We start from the raw sequence: 17,173 nt of genomic DNA, 5'->3' as shown, positions 1-17,173 counted from the left end.
TGCCATTGAAGTCAGACGTAAGGAAAGGTGGAAGAACTCTAGAAATGGCAACAGCAAGATTTCTCAGCGTTGAACGGAGGCTGCAGCGTGAACCAGAACTGCGTCTGCAATACACTCAATTTATGGAAGAGTATTTAAAAATGGGACACATGGAAATAGTGAGCAAGGAAGAGAACCAGCCAAATGCTGCATTCTATCTACCACATCATCCAGTGATGAAGTTATCAAGCCTTACAACTAAGTTACGGGTCGTATTCGATGCATCGGCCAAAAGTACTTCAAACTTATCCTTGAACGATGTGCTTTTGTGTGGTCCAGCTGTTCAAGATGATTTAGTTACAATATTGATGCGATTCCGTAAACACCAGGTTGTCATAACTGCAGACGTGGAGAAGATGTTCAGACAAATAAGGGTAGCTGAAGAAGACCAAGACTGGCAAAGGATAGTTTAGAGATCGCAGCCAGATATAGCATTAGAATTGTATCGACTTACAACCGTAACTTATGGCACAACTTCAGCTTCATTTATGGCAACAAATTGTCTTGTATCGCTATCCGAAGAAGCAAAACAGAAATACCCAGAAGCGTCAAAAGTCATACGCCACAACTTCTATATGGATGATTTAATGACCGGTGCCAGCACAGTTGATGAGTGCTACCAGTTACAGAAGCAAATCGACTCAATTCTAGAATCTAGTATGTGGGATACATACACACATTCATACACAAATACACACAATTCATAACACGCATTACGTAGCTCGACAGTATTTGCCCGGCAATCCCGACCACTGCTGTTCGAGCTATTACACCACTACACACCCAGCTAGTCCTCGCATATTTAAGACCTAGGTGTTAGTGGTGAGCAACAAAGGTGTCCGGAGTGCGCATATTAACATTATATGCTTCCGGCCCTGACAACGGTAATTATCAATAATGATTGCCCTACACCATCTAGTTTGGCCTTCGGCCCACAACAAACTCTAATACTAATATGTTTTTTTATTATTTTTTTTTTCTCCCCATCATGCAGCGTGTGGTCGTTCCCTCTCTTCAGATTCTCTGGAAGACAGCACTTCGTTGACGAAGGAATCGACAACCAACCAGCCGCGGGAAGACTCCAGCATCTTTCTTACTGCTGATTCTGTAGTGAATTCGCCTATTTCCGCTTCAAGCTCAATCCTACGTCGCCACCATCTCTCACAGACGAAGAAGGTGTGCTCCGCATTGTCCTGCGGTTCCAAACAATCAACGCACTTCGAGTCATCAGCCTTGCGGAACCGGTGTAGGTAATGACCGAAGCACCCATGCCCAGATAGAAATTGGGTTAGGTGGTAATTAGTACGACCGTGCTTCCTGTTGCACCAGGGGCGGACGTCAGGAATGAGGCGTCTGGTCCAGCTACCTGCTTCTTCAGCGACCCATCTCTTCTTCCATTCGTCGAGGGTGGCAGTCCTCGGGTCGTGGCTCGGGGTGGTGGCTATGACGGTACGCCTAAGCAGGAACGCTGTCTCACGTTCTCTGGCGAGTAAGTCGGCAGGTGGAGTCGATGAAATAACATTCACAGCCACTTCGGAGACCGTACGATAAGCACATATGCAACGGAGTAGCACCCTCCGTTGCGCCCTGTTGAGAAATCGTACATTGTTTGGCACGAGGTCCATGGTGTGTGCCCAGACAGAAGCGCCGTACAACAGCACCGAGTGCACTACAGCTGATAGGAGGTGCCATCTGTCCTCACGGGGCCCACCCACGTTCGGCATTAGTCTGGCCAGCTGGGAGCCAATCTTCGCTGCTTTTTCAGAGGCCTTATTTACGTGGTTTTTGAATAGTAAGGTCCTGTTGATAATCATTCCGAGGTAGGAAATCTCCGAAGATGGCGGAATCCGGTTGCCGCCCAACACGATTTCCGGTTCCAGATATTTGTATCTGGAGGTAAACAAGACTGCCTCGGTTTTCTCTATCGCCATCTGGAGACCGAGGTCATCGATGCGCTCTTCGACCAAGGCCAGCACGGTGTTGGTGACGTCTTCAAGTTGCCGGATTGTCTTGGCCTGGGTAACTATTAGAGTGTCGTCCGCGAAACCCAGAAGCTTGGCTCCGTCCGGCAGCTTGGTTTCTAGGACCATGTTGTACGTGATGTTCCACAGGAGGGGACCAACGACCGAGCTCTGTGGCACCCCTCCGGTGATATCGACTTCCACCAAGTTTCCGCGACCGTAGTTGGTAGACAAAGTTCCAAATCTTCCAGAGAAATACGAACGGAACATGTTGAGGAGGTACTGTGGGACACTCCACCTGGACAGCGCTGTCAGAATGTCGGACCATTTGATGGTATTGAATGCATTGCGGATGTCTATGCTTATCGCGAGGCAGAACTGGCCATCGTTAACCCCATGCGAGACGGTGTTATGGAGCTCCAATACCGCGTCGTCAGTGGATGTTCCTTTCCTAAATCCGAATTGGTTGGTAGATAACCCACCTCGGCTATTTACGTGTTCTTCTAGCCTCCGCGTGAGAAGGAATTCAAGGATTTTACCCGCGTCGTTAAGCAAGCAGAGGGGTCTGTATGAAGAAGGGACGCCGTCTGGCTTGCCGGTCTTCTTTAGGAGAACGACCCTAGAGGTCTTCCATTCGGACGGGAAGATTCCACTGCGGAGGCAGCAGTTGAACAGGTCCAGTAAGATACGCCGGTTTTATGCACCGCCTGAAGAATCTTGCTGTTAATTCCGTCTGGCCCCAGGGCTTTGTTCCTAGATCCCGGCCTTTCGACAGCCGTGTTCACCTCGCCTGCAGTGAAGGGAATCAAGGTATCAGCTGGGGTCAGCGGGCTGTCCGCTAATGGTTGGTGCGCGGGGAAGAGCGTGCCAATAAATCTCAACAGGGTTTCATGCTCCATTGAAGCAGTCGCAGACGGTCCCCTTAGCTTGCGCATGACGAGCTTGTAAGGCCTCCCGAACGGGTCAGCATTCACCGATGCTAACAGCTCTTGCCAACAAGCCTTCTTGCTGCGCGAGATAGCGGCCTTCAAGTGTTTCCTGGCTTTTCGGTAAATGTTATCGGTTGCAGCGAGCTCGGTATCCGCGCGTTCTTCGTCGAAACTGGCGATCTGACGTCGCCGTAACCGGGAGACGCGGGTTATCATCCTTACCATGCGACGTTTGGCCTTAGTGCAGGCAGAGCGAAGAGCATCAATTTCTGCGTTCCACCAGTGGACTGGCGGCTTCTCTGGCCTGATTGCCCGGCGTGTGAGGAGGGTAAAGTTACAGGCCGCCGTGATCCTAGCCCGGAGGGAAGAGGCTCCGTTCTCTGCGTCCCCTTGCCCGTCAGGGTGGTTCTGCTGGTCGACCCACTCAGCGAGCAGCAGCCCAGTGGCGAAGGTATCAGCGTCGATGCCACCCGAGGTATTCCAGCCGGTCGGGACGACGTCATCCGCGGGAGCGCCGCCGACAGAATCGCGCTTTCGGTGCATAGAGAACCTGATATAATGGTGATCACTATAATTAAATGTAGACTCGAGTACTCTCCAAACCGTGATGTGGGGGGCCAGGGACTCGCAACACAGCGTAACATCTACCCGGCGCCCCTGGAGAAGGTTGGGGTGCAGCCTACGTTTGAGATGACCAGCCGGAGGGACTCGATCATCAGTTCAAGTTCTTCACCTCTTCGGTTGTAGACCCAGTCCCCCCACGACGCAGATCTGGCGTTGAAGTCACCGGTGACTAGGATAGGGACACCCGGTTGCACTGCCCTAACGCAGTCTTCAAGCCGATGGAGCAGGTCTTTGAAGTCCTCCAGCGGCCGGTTGGGTGACGCGTAGCAGCAGAATATCTGCACGCCGTTTATGCGGGCTGAGACGAAATCTGCGTCTCGCAGCACGTTGGCGACGGTCAGCCCGTTACCAGCAGTATAGATGGCTGCTTTGCATGGCCCTGTGCCCGTGATCCAGGCGCTGGGTTCGCTGGGCACCCTATAAGGCTCGCTAATGAGTGAAATGTCGATCTTCTACTCAACCATGTACTGCATGATAAGGTCATGAGCTGCACTACAATGGTTGAGGTTGCACTGGATGACGCTGAGTTCCATCATGGCGATGAGCTCAGCACAGTTCCCGCTGCCACTGTCGGAAGAGCCTCTTCCCCGAGACTGGACGCGGAGGACGGCTGCTGGAGCTGTGAGTATGACTGTTTGGGTTGTAACCTAACCTAACCTAACCTTGGCAAGGTGGTCGACACTCTTGCACCTGAAGCAGCTACGAGGCTTTGCCTCGTTTAGGCATTCCGCAGCCAGGTGACCTTTGCCATGGCAGCGGTAGCAGATGGGTTGACTTTTCTCAAGCAGTTTGACTCTGCATCTAGTCCACTCCACAGTGATGACTTTCTTTTTTGCTAGTGCGATGGCGTCCTTCAGAGGCAGATTAAGGCTTGCCACGTACTCACCTCTACCACCGGTATTTTTGCGTATGGTTACATTTCCGCCCATAACACCAGTAATGCCTGCCTGGCTTAGTCCAGTGACGACGTTCTCGGCATCCGCCCACTCCGGGATACCTTTTAGAAGGACTGGTGCCCTAGGTTCCGGCAGCCTGACCTTAGCCGCATCCCCGGTCTCTTCCCTGATCCTTTCTGCTAGAAGAACTGCCTTCTCAGCTCCATCTACTTCGAGAAGGATGCCTCCTGCTCTAGTTTTCCTTGTCGTCAAGACTCTAACGTCGAGCGACTGCAGGTCAATGGAGCTAGCCACTTTCTTCATCAGTGTGGCGAGTGGACCTCCATCAGTTGGACGGTCGATGGTGATCGCCGCTGACTTTGGAACTCTGCGCCGAAGCATGGTGATCCTGTCAGCCGCTGTGGGCTCTGATGTAGTTGAAGGAGATGGGATATCCTTATTTTTTTTGGGATCCCTACGGATAACATGGCTCCAGGTTAAGTTAGCTGTGGCTGATGTGCCTGCTGCTGCTGCTGTTGCTGCCGCTGTGGCAGTGGCCGATTCTGCTCCGAGTTCTGAGATTGTTTCTCCTTTTTGAGATGTTTCCGTGTTCACCCCCGTTGCCTTTTGGGCCGCAACGTATCAGAGCCTTGGGCGACAGTAACGCCAGCAGTTTCTGCGTCTACTGCTATGTAATCTGTTGCTCCTGAAACTGCAGTTACCATCTGTAGTGCCTGCCCTTGCTGCTGCCTCTGCTGTTTCCGTTGCTGCTGCGATTGCTGCGGCTGCAGATTGGAGACCATCGGTTTCTGCCGCTATTGGGGCAAAGTCTCCTTCACGGGTAACTGTTGTCCTCCAAGCTGGAGTTCGCCCCACGACGGAGTGTCGGTTCCCACCTCTACTGAGACAATTGTGCTTCCTGCGTTGCGTGCATCGTCATCGTCAAGGCCATGTGTCTGCGTTTGCGCCGGCTTGTACACCTTAGCCTCGGGTTCTTCCTTGCGCCCCTGCCTGCTCACCCTGGCGTACTGCAGCAATATTCTTTTTGAGTTCGCCAATGCCTCCTTAAAATCTTTGTGAACATTTCTTGTGTTCAGTGCGAAGGCACACATTGAATTTATATAACCCTGGAGCTCGCTTAGCAGCTCTTCTGCACTGAGAGCCCCAATGTCAACTACCTTCCTCGGGGCAGTACGGTTGACCACCTCCATGTCTGTATCCGTGTTCCTGATCTGCTCCCCACACGGGGCCTGGTTCTGTCGTGTTCCGGAAACGCCTGTCTCAGCACTAGTAGCTTTAAGACTATCAGGGGCCTGGCTGACCACCCCTGAAGTCTTGCGGTCGTTGGATGACGACCCCCGGGAGCCCGCTTTCTCACTCCCAGCTGCCGACCACTGGGGGTCCGAATTCCCTTGGGTGGTAACAATATTTCCGTTAGTCACTTCCATAAAGAGTTTTTGAAAGGGTGGCTCTCCCTTACGTTTTAGCCCTGCCGCCAGGGGGATTTTAAGTCAGTGTTACCTTCACATATGTCCGTTTGCAGGCGCTTGCAGGTGGACCAGACCTGCCCGACCAGTTAAGGTCAGGCTCTTTGGTAAGTCCAATTTGGACCAGGATCGCTTAGTAAGACTCAATTAAGAGCCCGCAAGCCTCCCCGCCATGCCAAGGCGGATCCCATGGGGAGGAACCTTACCTAACCTAACCTTTTTTTTGATCAAGTACTTGTGCCCGTCGCATTTGGCAATGACGTATTGACCCTGCGCTATCACGGGACTGTTGCGACGATCCACGGCAGCCAGAGGTGCCGGGACCGGTGAATCGCGGGCTGCCAGAGTGCAGGAGGCGCTGTGTTGTTGTGCGCGTTGACCGCGCCCGAGAATGGAATTCGTGCGGCGCGGAAACTAGGTCATCGGCGGCGCCGCCGAGAGTCGCGTATATAATATAGAGTTAATAATATTATCATTACTCACCCGTTGGATGGTCCACAGTGCCGATTGAGGTGTCCCTAGATTCGTCTTGGCGAGATCTATCCAGTGATACCGGTTTTTTCCGTGGGAAGTAATCCGTTTAGACACTATCGGCAAAAAATTAAATATTGCAATATTGCAAAATATTGCGAATTTCGCATAGATTCCGATACCAACGGCTTCGCATGGACAACACGAATCGTTAGAGACCACAACCTAAGCTGTAGTTCTAACAGAAACGGAGAAATCGCGATACAAAGATCCGTGGAATTCGGGCGGCCGTGTATAATATATACGGCGGCGTGTGAACGGGTTCGTGTACACACGGGCATGGTCCTGCTCACCACCGTATATTTAATTTAACTTAATGTCGTACTTACACAAAATTTGCTTATCCGATTTTCGCGATTTACACCAAAAGACGCACTGTAATCAGACGAAGCTTTTGGTCCAAACCGCACAAAAAACCGTTAACTTTAGCGAAAGAAATAAGCAAAAAACTACAGAGTGTCGCAAAAGAGCGTGCTCCCGGTGGTAATCATAGAGTAATATAGAGGCGGCGTTACCTATCATATTTGAAGTCAAACTGTCGGTCATTGACCCCGAAAAAGAGGAGTCTAACACCGATATTTTTTTCCGTTAGACCGCGCTGCCCTTCAACAAATATTGATAACCATTTTGGCGCAACGTTGGTGTTATCAATGTTATCATTAACTGCATAATGCATAATTCGATTGCTAACATATACAAATATTAGAAATCAAAATTCTTACCAATACTTTTTCCTCATTTGTTAATGGACGGTTTAAATAAAAAGCAATATCTAAAATGTCACTAATTTCAGAAATATTTTTTTTTTCATTATCAATACTAGCACAAGGATCAACAGCATAAGCATTCTCCATCTATTATAATAATTATGGAGATAAAATAAATTAAATAAGCAAAAATAAATAAATCATAACAATGTCATGTTCATGTAAATAGTAAATAAACTAATTTATTATAAAACTATACCCACCTCGATGTCATGTCCAATTAGAGTATTTTGTTCATTCGTTGTGTCCAGAGATTTATCTTGATGTTGAAGCAGTGGTTCATCGTCATGGAAATATTTAGTTATTTTTGAAGATTTCATGGTTTTAATATTTTAAATCTAATACTTTTTTAAAAATTGTTATAGTCATCAAAATTCAGATTAAAATCTCAAAACTGTAATTTATTAAATAAAATAATGATAATGATAAGACAATTGTGATTACATGCATCGAAACGACAGAGCGCATAGACCATAATACCATATGATACTAGAGTATGACCCGCCACCCGGTATAATCACTGACCACAGACCAGTGACCAGCGATACCAATGAGAATACTGTACAATAATATAATATTTTAATTCTTGCAAATGTAATAAATTATTGATAAAAAAAAAAAAAAAAAATCATATTATTTTAAATAATAATCGTCAAATTATAACGAGTAACGACTATAATTAATTGTGTGTATACAGTCTATGGGGGGGGGATTGATCCCCTTGATCCCCCCCCGTAAATACGCCACTGACTGCATTAAATGTTTAATACTTGACGGCGTATTCTGTATAACTTTGTTTTCAGTATTTTCACGAGTGTTTTCCGTTGTATTAAATTATATTCAAGTTTTCTTATTCTTTTGAATTTAATTTAAATTTCCGAAAAAATGCCTAGTTGTTTTGTATGTAAGCGGTCTAGAAATTCTGCTTCAAAATTGCAGAATATCACATTCCACAAGTAAGTACCTCTTTAATTTTTAACCAAACAGTCACCTACCTATTCTTTATTCAGTTGAAGGGTGGCCAGATTCGAAAATGACTGAATGTATACTGATCAAACTTTGAAATGTTATTTAGGTTTCCTACTAATCAGACAATAAGAGAGAAATGGTATGATTTTGTCGCTGAAAATTGTTTAAAAGTAGATAATATCAATAACAATAGTGTACGCGACCAACAAATGTTGGGGTACCCGAAGGACCACTCGGTAACGTCCGAGAGCGAAGAGTATAAGACTCTGTTAAGGGGCGTAGGTAGGCAACTAAAGAGCCGTCGCCTTATACTCTCTAGGATAGGCAATATGAAATGCACTACGAACAACGACGACGTGGACAGGAACTAATGTACAATGGAAAGAGGATGTGACAGTTTAGTTATGGGCGGGGGTCTCTGTGGTCGATCCGGTCTGGTGCAATGACCACAGAGCTCACAACAAGTCAGGGACAATACTTAAACTAAACTTAAATTAATGAGGTCTTGAGGTGATTGGCTTGCAATGACGTTGGTCTGGACGGCCTGGGCGGCCTCCCACACACCACGGCGAGTGCTGGCGGTCTTACGCGGGTGTGGACAGCACGATGCTTAGATGAAGATGGCCTCGAGGAACTCGAGGAAGCTGAGGACCTTGTCAACCTGGGTGGCCTCCCACGCAACACGGCTAGTGCTGGCGGTCTTACGCAACGGTGAACAGTCCGAAGTCGTAATCGACGGGTATGCAATATATATGAGTACGTACTAACCTTAAGTAGGAGTCGAAGTAGTGATAGTCACACACGACAAATCGAGTGATGAATAAAATAGTAAAAACAACACCAATGAATTTTACGCCTTACTGGCGAGACAAATATAATGAAATTTCGTATCGCATTGACAACGAATAAACCAAATCTTACAACAATATGAAGATAATAATAATAATTGATGATTGCGCTCAATGCGACTTACAAAAGAAAACACTACATAATTCAGCACGACAAAACAACGCTACAGTAGCGGCTTAGAGAAAATCAACATAACCATATACGGCATAAGAAAAAAACACGTAGACACCGAGACGCCAATATTAATAATAATAAAAATTAGGGCGTTGGCCGCATAATAATAACAATAATAATAATAATAATTGATAGGAACATATGGTATTTAAGATAATAATCGTACGGCAATAACCGACCATTAATTAAAACACAGAGAACATATAAACAAAGAGAATAAATAATACACAGGTATAATAATTTGACAATTAAAAACACAAAAAGAAGGAGTGGTGTTCGGGGAAGACGGAAAAAAGTGGACAGACCGATAAGAACTTCCACGTTGCCGCGCACCGCTCGCATTAGCATATCGCGATAAAATTTTCAGCGCCAACAAATAGTATATTGTGTTCAAGTCACTTTGATGAATCTTTGTTCCTTGTACATAAAAACACTAGACATCTATGCAAAAATGCTGTTCCTAATATCACAATATCCAGAGTGATAAACGTAAGTTTTTAATAGCATTGAATAATAAAAGTAATTCATGTATAATTATATTACTTAAACACTTAATTAAAATAAAAGCATATTCGATTTGAATATAATAAATTTTTGATATGTTAAACATTGTATTCTATTTTATTTCAGGCAAAAAATGTCTATCCTGAAATATCTAAAACTGGTCAGTCAAGCTCTTTTTTTCTTGAAGCATTGTCAGATGTATTAGATGAAAATTCTCCAGCTGTACAAGTAATTTTACTTCTAATTTTATTATATGTATTGTGTTTTAATAACATTTTAATGATTTTGCGAGGTATTGATATAATCATTCAAATTTAATTTTAGTTGCCTATTAATGAGATTGGCTGTGAACAACTATCAATATCTGCTGAAGAGCCATTGCAGTTAGATGTTTTTATGCAGTCAAATGCAGCTAATTTAAATTCCACACAATATGTCCATGTAAATAAACCTATTTTAGTATATGGAAATGATATATGTTGTGAAGGAGTGTCCGTATTAGATGAAAATTCTCCAGTAAAAGTAATTCTTCTTATAATTATATTACATGCATAGTATTTTAATAAGATTTTAATGTGATATATTGATATAATCATTTTAATTTAATTTTAGTTGCCTACTAACGAGATTGGTCATAAACAACTGTCAATATCTGGTGAAGAGTCATTGCAGTTAGATGTTACTATGCAATCAAATACTAACTCTGAAGATTATACGATTCAAGTAAGTTTATTAATTTATTATAGTAAATAATTTCTATTCATAGTAAGTATCAATTAATTATTAATAATTTCTGTTTAGAAAAATAGGAAGTCTTCTTACTTAGCTGCTAGTAATATTTTTGACCAAGATACACCAAAACGAAAATTTTTGAAGTTTGGAGTTCGCAAATTAATGAATGAAGTTGAAGTTAAAAACAAAAAAATGAAAGTTCTACAACAAAACCTGAGACGAGCCAATAAAAAAATTGCATCATTAAAAACAATAATTTCTCAACTAAGGAAAGAAAACCTTATTAATGATGATGCTTCTGATATGCTGTTGGAATCGTTTGGTCAGTCAAGCTCTTTTTTTCTTGAAGCATTGTCAGATGTATTAGATGAAAATTCTCCAGCTGTACAAGTAATTTTACTTCTAATTTTATTATATGTATTGTGTTTTAATAACATTTTAATGATTTTGCGAGGTATTGATATAATCATTCAAATTTAATTTTAGTTGCCTATTAATGAGATTGGCTGTGAACAACTATCAATATCTGCTGAAGAGCCATTGCAGTTAGATGTTTTTATGCAGTCAAATGCAGCTAATTTAAATTCCACACAATATGTCCATGTAAATAAACCTATTTTAGTATATGGAAATGATATATGTTGTGAAGGAGTGTCCGTATTAGATGAAAATTCTCCAGTAAAAGTAATTCTTCTTATAATTATATTACATGCATAGTATTTTAATAAGATTTTAATGTGATATATTGATATAATCATTTTAATTTAATTTTAGTTGCCTACTAACGAGATTGGTCATAAACAACTGTCAATATCTGGTGAAGAGTCATTGCAGTTAGATGTTACTATGCAATCAAATACTAACTCTGAAGATTATACGATTCAAGTAAGTTTATTAATTTATTATAGTAAATAATTTCTATTCATAGTAAGTATCAATTAATTATTAATAATTTCTGTTTAGAAAAATAGGAAGTCTTCTTACTTAGCTGCTAGTAATATTTTTGACCAAGATACACCAAAACGAAAATTTTTGAAGTTTGGAGTTCGCAAATTAATGAATGAAGTTGAAGTTAAAAACAAAAAAATGAAAGTTCTACAACAAAACCTGAGACGAGCCAATAAAAAAATTGCATCATTAAAAACAATAATTTCTCAACTAAGGAAAGAAAACCTTATTAATGATGATGCTTCTGATATGCTGTTGGAATCGTTTGGTAAACACAAAAACTTATTAACTAATTGGTATAAAAAAAACACTAACCATAAAGTTCCTAAAAAGTACAGCCCAGCTGTTCGACAGTTTGCTTTGTCTTTACATTTATTTTCAGCTAAAGCTTACAATTATGTTAGGAAGCAATTCAATACCATTTTGCCGCATGCACGAACTTTGTCTAAATGGTATTCGCATGTTGATGCTAAGCCCGGGTTTACCAGTGAAGCTATAAAAACACTTGCTTTGAAAGTTAAATTTTCAGAAGTACCTGTAGTCTGTAGCATGATGCTGGATGAAATGGCAATTAGGCAGCACATTGAGTTTGATGGTGTGAGGTACTATGGTGGAGTAGATCTAGGAACTGGTATAGATAATGATAATTTAGAAAAGGCAAAAGAATGTCTGGTATTTATGTTAGTGTCCATTAACGAAAATTGGAAAATACCTATTGGATATTTTCTAGTTACTAGTTTAAATGGATCTCAAAAAGCTGAATTAACTAAACATGCATTAAATCTATTAAATGATATCGGGGTTTCTGTAGTAAGCTTGACATTTGACGGATGTTCCTCAAATTTGACTATGGCACGGCTTCTAGGTTGCGACTTCAATATTAACACATTAAATACCAAATTTGATGATATAGCTGTATTTTTAGATCCAGCACACATGGTAAAATTAGTACGTAATGCTTTTGGAGATAAAGATACTTTCCTTGATAGTGATGGTAATTTAATTCATTTTAATTTGGTTAAACGCCTACTTATACTTCAGGAGAAAGAAGGATGTCACTTGGCCAACAAGTTGAGGAAGAACCACATATTTTTCTTCAAACAAAAAATGAAGGTGAAATTAGCAAGTCAACTTCTCAGTCAATCTGTAGCGGACGCTCTTAAATTCTGCAAGTATAATTTAGGTCTTAAGGAATTTTCAGATGTTGATGGTACTGTAAAATTTATTGAAATGTTTAATGCGGGTTTTGACATTCTTAACTCAAGGTCAGTCAGATGTTTTGGGAAAAAGAAAGCAATTTGTAATGACAATATAAAAGAAATAATTGAGTTTAAAAAATTTAATGAAAACCTATATTATTGGGCTAAAAGTGAAAGTAAAGGACAATTTTATACCCGTGTTAGAATCAAACAGGAAAACTGGTTTTCTGGGATTTATTGTGTGTATGAATTCTGCATTATTATTATATGATAGATTGGTAAAAACTGGTAAGTTAGACCATATAAAAATGTATAAGACAAGCCAAGACCACCTTGAATTATTTTTCGGCACTGTTCGTTCATTGGGGGGTTTTAATAATAACCCTACCTCTCGCCAATTTCAGTCGGCTTACAAAAAGCTGGTCATTCATTCCAATAATGTTGAAAATTTCAATACGGGTAATTGTATTCCTCTTGAAAATATTGACATTCTTCATTATTCTAGTTCAGACCCAATAAAAACAATTAATAGTAGTACTAATAGTCATAACACAGATTCTATTTTACCAGAAGAAAATGTTCAAGAGATTGATTCTTATATAAATGATCATGATTATATATATACACAAAATATGTATAACTTTTCTAATTTTTCAAAAGAAATTATAATTTACATTGCCGGATTTGTTGTTCATAAGTTGTCTTCAATTATTAAGTGTGATAAATGTTTAAAATCTTTATGCTTAAATGAGAAAGAATCATTTTTAAATTCTCTTATTACATTAAAAAATAAAGGGGGTGATAAAGGAGGACTAAATTATCTTAGTGACAATGTAATTACTATTTGCTTACAAACAGAAAAAATTCTCAAATCTTTTAACTATGAAAATCATCAAATAAACACATTATTTATACAATCTAAAGTCCTTTATCATTTCTATAACTCTAACATATTCGGTTCATTAAAATCCCATAGTTTAGAAAGTAACAGTCCTTTGACAGATCATGTAACATTATTAATAAAATCTATTGCATCTACATACATTAAACTGAAAGTAAATTATAGTTTAAAATCACACAATGATAACCCATCATTAAGAATGTGGTATAATAAATTGACTCTTTTTAGAGGACAATAAAACTTTTTATTATTTGTTTTTTATATTTTAATTTCTATAATTAATTATAAAATGTGTATTTATTTGTAGTTTTGTATACTATATTTCATTAAATCAATTTTATAAAATATTTTTACCATTGTTGTTTTTATTTCACTTACTAACCTTTTTACCTACTCACTGTAAGTGTAACACCAATAATTAGTTCAATAATATTATTATTGTTCACATGTCATGATGTAAATGAGGAAGTTTTTGCTAGCAAAATTAGCCATGTTGAACAAATAGGTTGTTTAAATACCAGTGTGTATAATATATTATTATATTATGTGATGAAAATATTTATCAGTAGGTACATTGAAAAGACTACTATAGGTATTAAGCAGACATGGATAAAATCAATTTTATAAAATATTTTTACCATTGTTGTTTTTATTTCACTCATTAACCTTTTTACCTACTCACTGTAAGTGTAACACCAATAATTAGTTCAATAATATTATTATTGTTCACATGTCATGATGTAAATGAGGAAGTTTTTGCTAGCAAAATTAGCCATGTTGAACAAATAGGTTGTTTAAATACCAGTGTGTATAATATATTATTATATTATGTGATGAAAATATTTATCAGTAGGTACATTGAAAAGACTACTATAGGTATTAAGCACCCGCACAGCACAATTAATCCCGCCGGTAGTCCTACTAGCCTCCTGATCGGGATAAACCATTTCAGTAATCCATTTTTATGTCTTTGGAGTCCTTAAAATAATTAACTCAATTTATTAATCAAACGTAATACCGACTGGTGAATACAATGGGAATACCCAAATGTATTTACCTAGGAAGGCCGTGGGAATATCATAGGTGCCAGGTGGAAATAGGAGGGGGTATCCAAAAGTAAGAGTTAGTATTACACAACGTCTACTACGCGATTTACCCACGACTTACTTTGATGTTAAAAATGTTAGCCCCCCTCCCCCATGCGCGGATTCAGGGGGGGGGGGGGGCTATGGTTGATCGGGCACCCCCTGTCATCTAGCCACCAACAAAATTAATTTATGTTATAAATTAAATTATTTGTTATTTTTCAAAATAAAAATAATAATAATAATAATATCGATGCTTTTCGTTATCACCGTCACATACGACAATAATAACTATTATTGTTAATTGTTTCCGAAGTATACTCGTATGTAACGACACGCGTCGACGGCGGAAAGCACCGATAATAATTATTATTATGAAAAAAAAGTTAGCACGGGCATAACAATTTTTTTTTTGAGCACCCCCTGTTAAATTTTTCTGGATCCGCGCCTGCCCTCCCTTCAGATATTTTGGGGGTCCCACGCTACACGGTTTTAAAACCGTTTGGTTAACTATATTATCTATATAATTTGTACAATAAATAAACACTCATATCATAATATTAGTACCTACACACGATTGATTATTTGGGTATAATAATGTTGGTATGTTGGACACCTATAGGTGTCAACAATAAGTTGTAGGTTGAAAAAGTTTTAAAATTAATATACTCTGGGGCCTCACAATAACTTCCGCGACGCTGCGTAAGTTTTCGAAGTACCCAATATCCTATATATTTTATAATTTTATATAATATAATGCATTTGTAAGGTTGACCAATACAAAAAGAGATGACTGGAACTTAGAAGGCAAAGAGACATAAAAACAGATGCACGTACGTTCGCCCCAAGATCTATAAAGTAGATCTACTTTATAGATCTTGCGTTCACCTAACATGAAATTTATTATTTCCACACATTGACACATTATTATTATAGTATTATACTGATAACATCGCCGACACTGTGCGTTAATTTCAATTATTATCAAGATTTTCAAGAAGAAAAATGCGTTGCGTATCGACAGGGAATAGTTACGTACCGCCTCGTAACGAAGTCTGAGTCCGATACGAGTCGGTACGTATCGCTTGTATATTTCACGTGTAACTTCTTGAACGCTCAAAATGGACCCGATACGTATCGATACGTATTATTTTCTTCCTTGAAAATCTTGTATTATTCAATATCACATTAGTGAACGCCGGACTGTGATTGGTCAACTCAATGAGCCGTCGCGTCGCCCGTGGGCATATTAACATAACGTACATGATTTCGGCACCAGCTTAATTCTCATTGGTCAGTTTAAATCGACTTGTTTTCCCGCGCTAATAATTAACTGTTATCACAGTTTTATATTATATTGTGTTATCAAATAATATATTAAATATTCAATATAAATTGTTGTTTGCTAAATTGTTATAGGTTTTTGACTTTTTATAATTATTAATTTAATTAGAATTAGAAATTGCACTAATTGGTATATTCATTTAAAATGATTAATTTAGTTAGTTAAGTGCGGTGGTAAAAGTAATAATTTATGTATATGTTTCTATTACACATATTTATCCTGATTTATGAATGTTAATTTACCTAATACAATATGGTTTTTAAATTAAAAAGTTATAGGTAAGTACTAGTTTATTTGTACTTAATTACATTGTTAATGATATTTGTTACTATTAGCGTGAAAAAAGTGTAGGAAGATCAATGTTTTATAAATAAATAAGTTATTATGTAAGTAAATATAATATTTGTTACAATGTAACATTTTATGTCTGGTTTGATTTTCTAATACTATACCTATTTATACGGATTGTTGAGTGTTAATTTATCTAATATAATTATATGGTTTTTAAGTAATTAAGTAAAATACTCGTGTTATGTATATTTAAAGTATTTTTAATGGTACAAGAAATAGTTAACATAATTACACTTTAGTAGGTAGATACCTATAATAATTTATTATATAATCATAAAATTCACAAAATAATTATTTATTTAATTTAAAAACTAAAAATATAAAATAAATGAATATCTAAATTAAAATTACATACCTGATTTACATTTTAATAAATAAGTAATTGTCATTATAACACTTATTAGTGTGATTTATTAATGCGATTTTGCGTTTGGTTGATTTTTATTTATGTTTTGTTGTAAATTTCTTTTTCGTTTAATTTTTTTTATATTAGTTAAATTAACACTCAACAATCCGTATAAATAGGTATAGTATTAGAAAATCAAACCAGACATAAAATGTTACATTGTAACAAATATTATTTTTACTTACATAATAACTTGTTTATTTATAAAACATTAATCTTCCTACACTTTTTTCGCGCTAATAGTAACAAATATCAATAACAATGTAAGTAAGTACAAATAAACTAGTACTTACCTACAAATTTTTAACTTAAAAACCATATTATATTAGGTAAATTAACATTCAGCAATCAGGATAAATAGGTGTATTAGAAAATCAAATCAGACATATATTGTTACATTTACCACCATATTTAACTAACTTGCAGACAAAACGTTGACCTTCTCTTTTGGTATTTCTAACAACCCAACTTGTTTTTGTTTTTTCGGAAAATTCTTC

At 39.0% G+C, this 17,173-nt stretch overlaps 1 protein-coding gene across 1 annotated transcript; it reads left to right on the top strand.

Annotated features, from left to right (window-relative positions):
- The first annotated feature begins 44 nt into the window (after window positions 1-44).
- Window positions 45-452, top strand: LOC149059363 (uncharacterized). Its single transcript, XM_089223794.1, has one exon. The coding sequence runs from the start codon at window positions 45-47 to the stop codon at window positions 450-452; it is 408 nt and encodes a 135-aa protein (XP_089079920.1).
- Window positions 453-17,173: the final 16,721 nt, after the last annotated feature.

Source organism: Diuraphis noxia, unplaced genomic scaffold, assembly GCF_037042655.1.
Source record: "Diuraphis noxia isolate RWA-SAM2 unplaced genomic scaffold, SU_Dnox_SAM2 contig0001, whole genome shotgun sequence".
Lineage (NCBI taxonomy): Eukaryota > Metazoa > Arthropoda > Insecta > Hemiptera > Aphididae > Diuraphis > Diuraphis noxia.
This window is presented reverse-complemented; position numbering and strand designations above follow the sequence as displayed.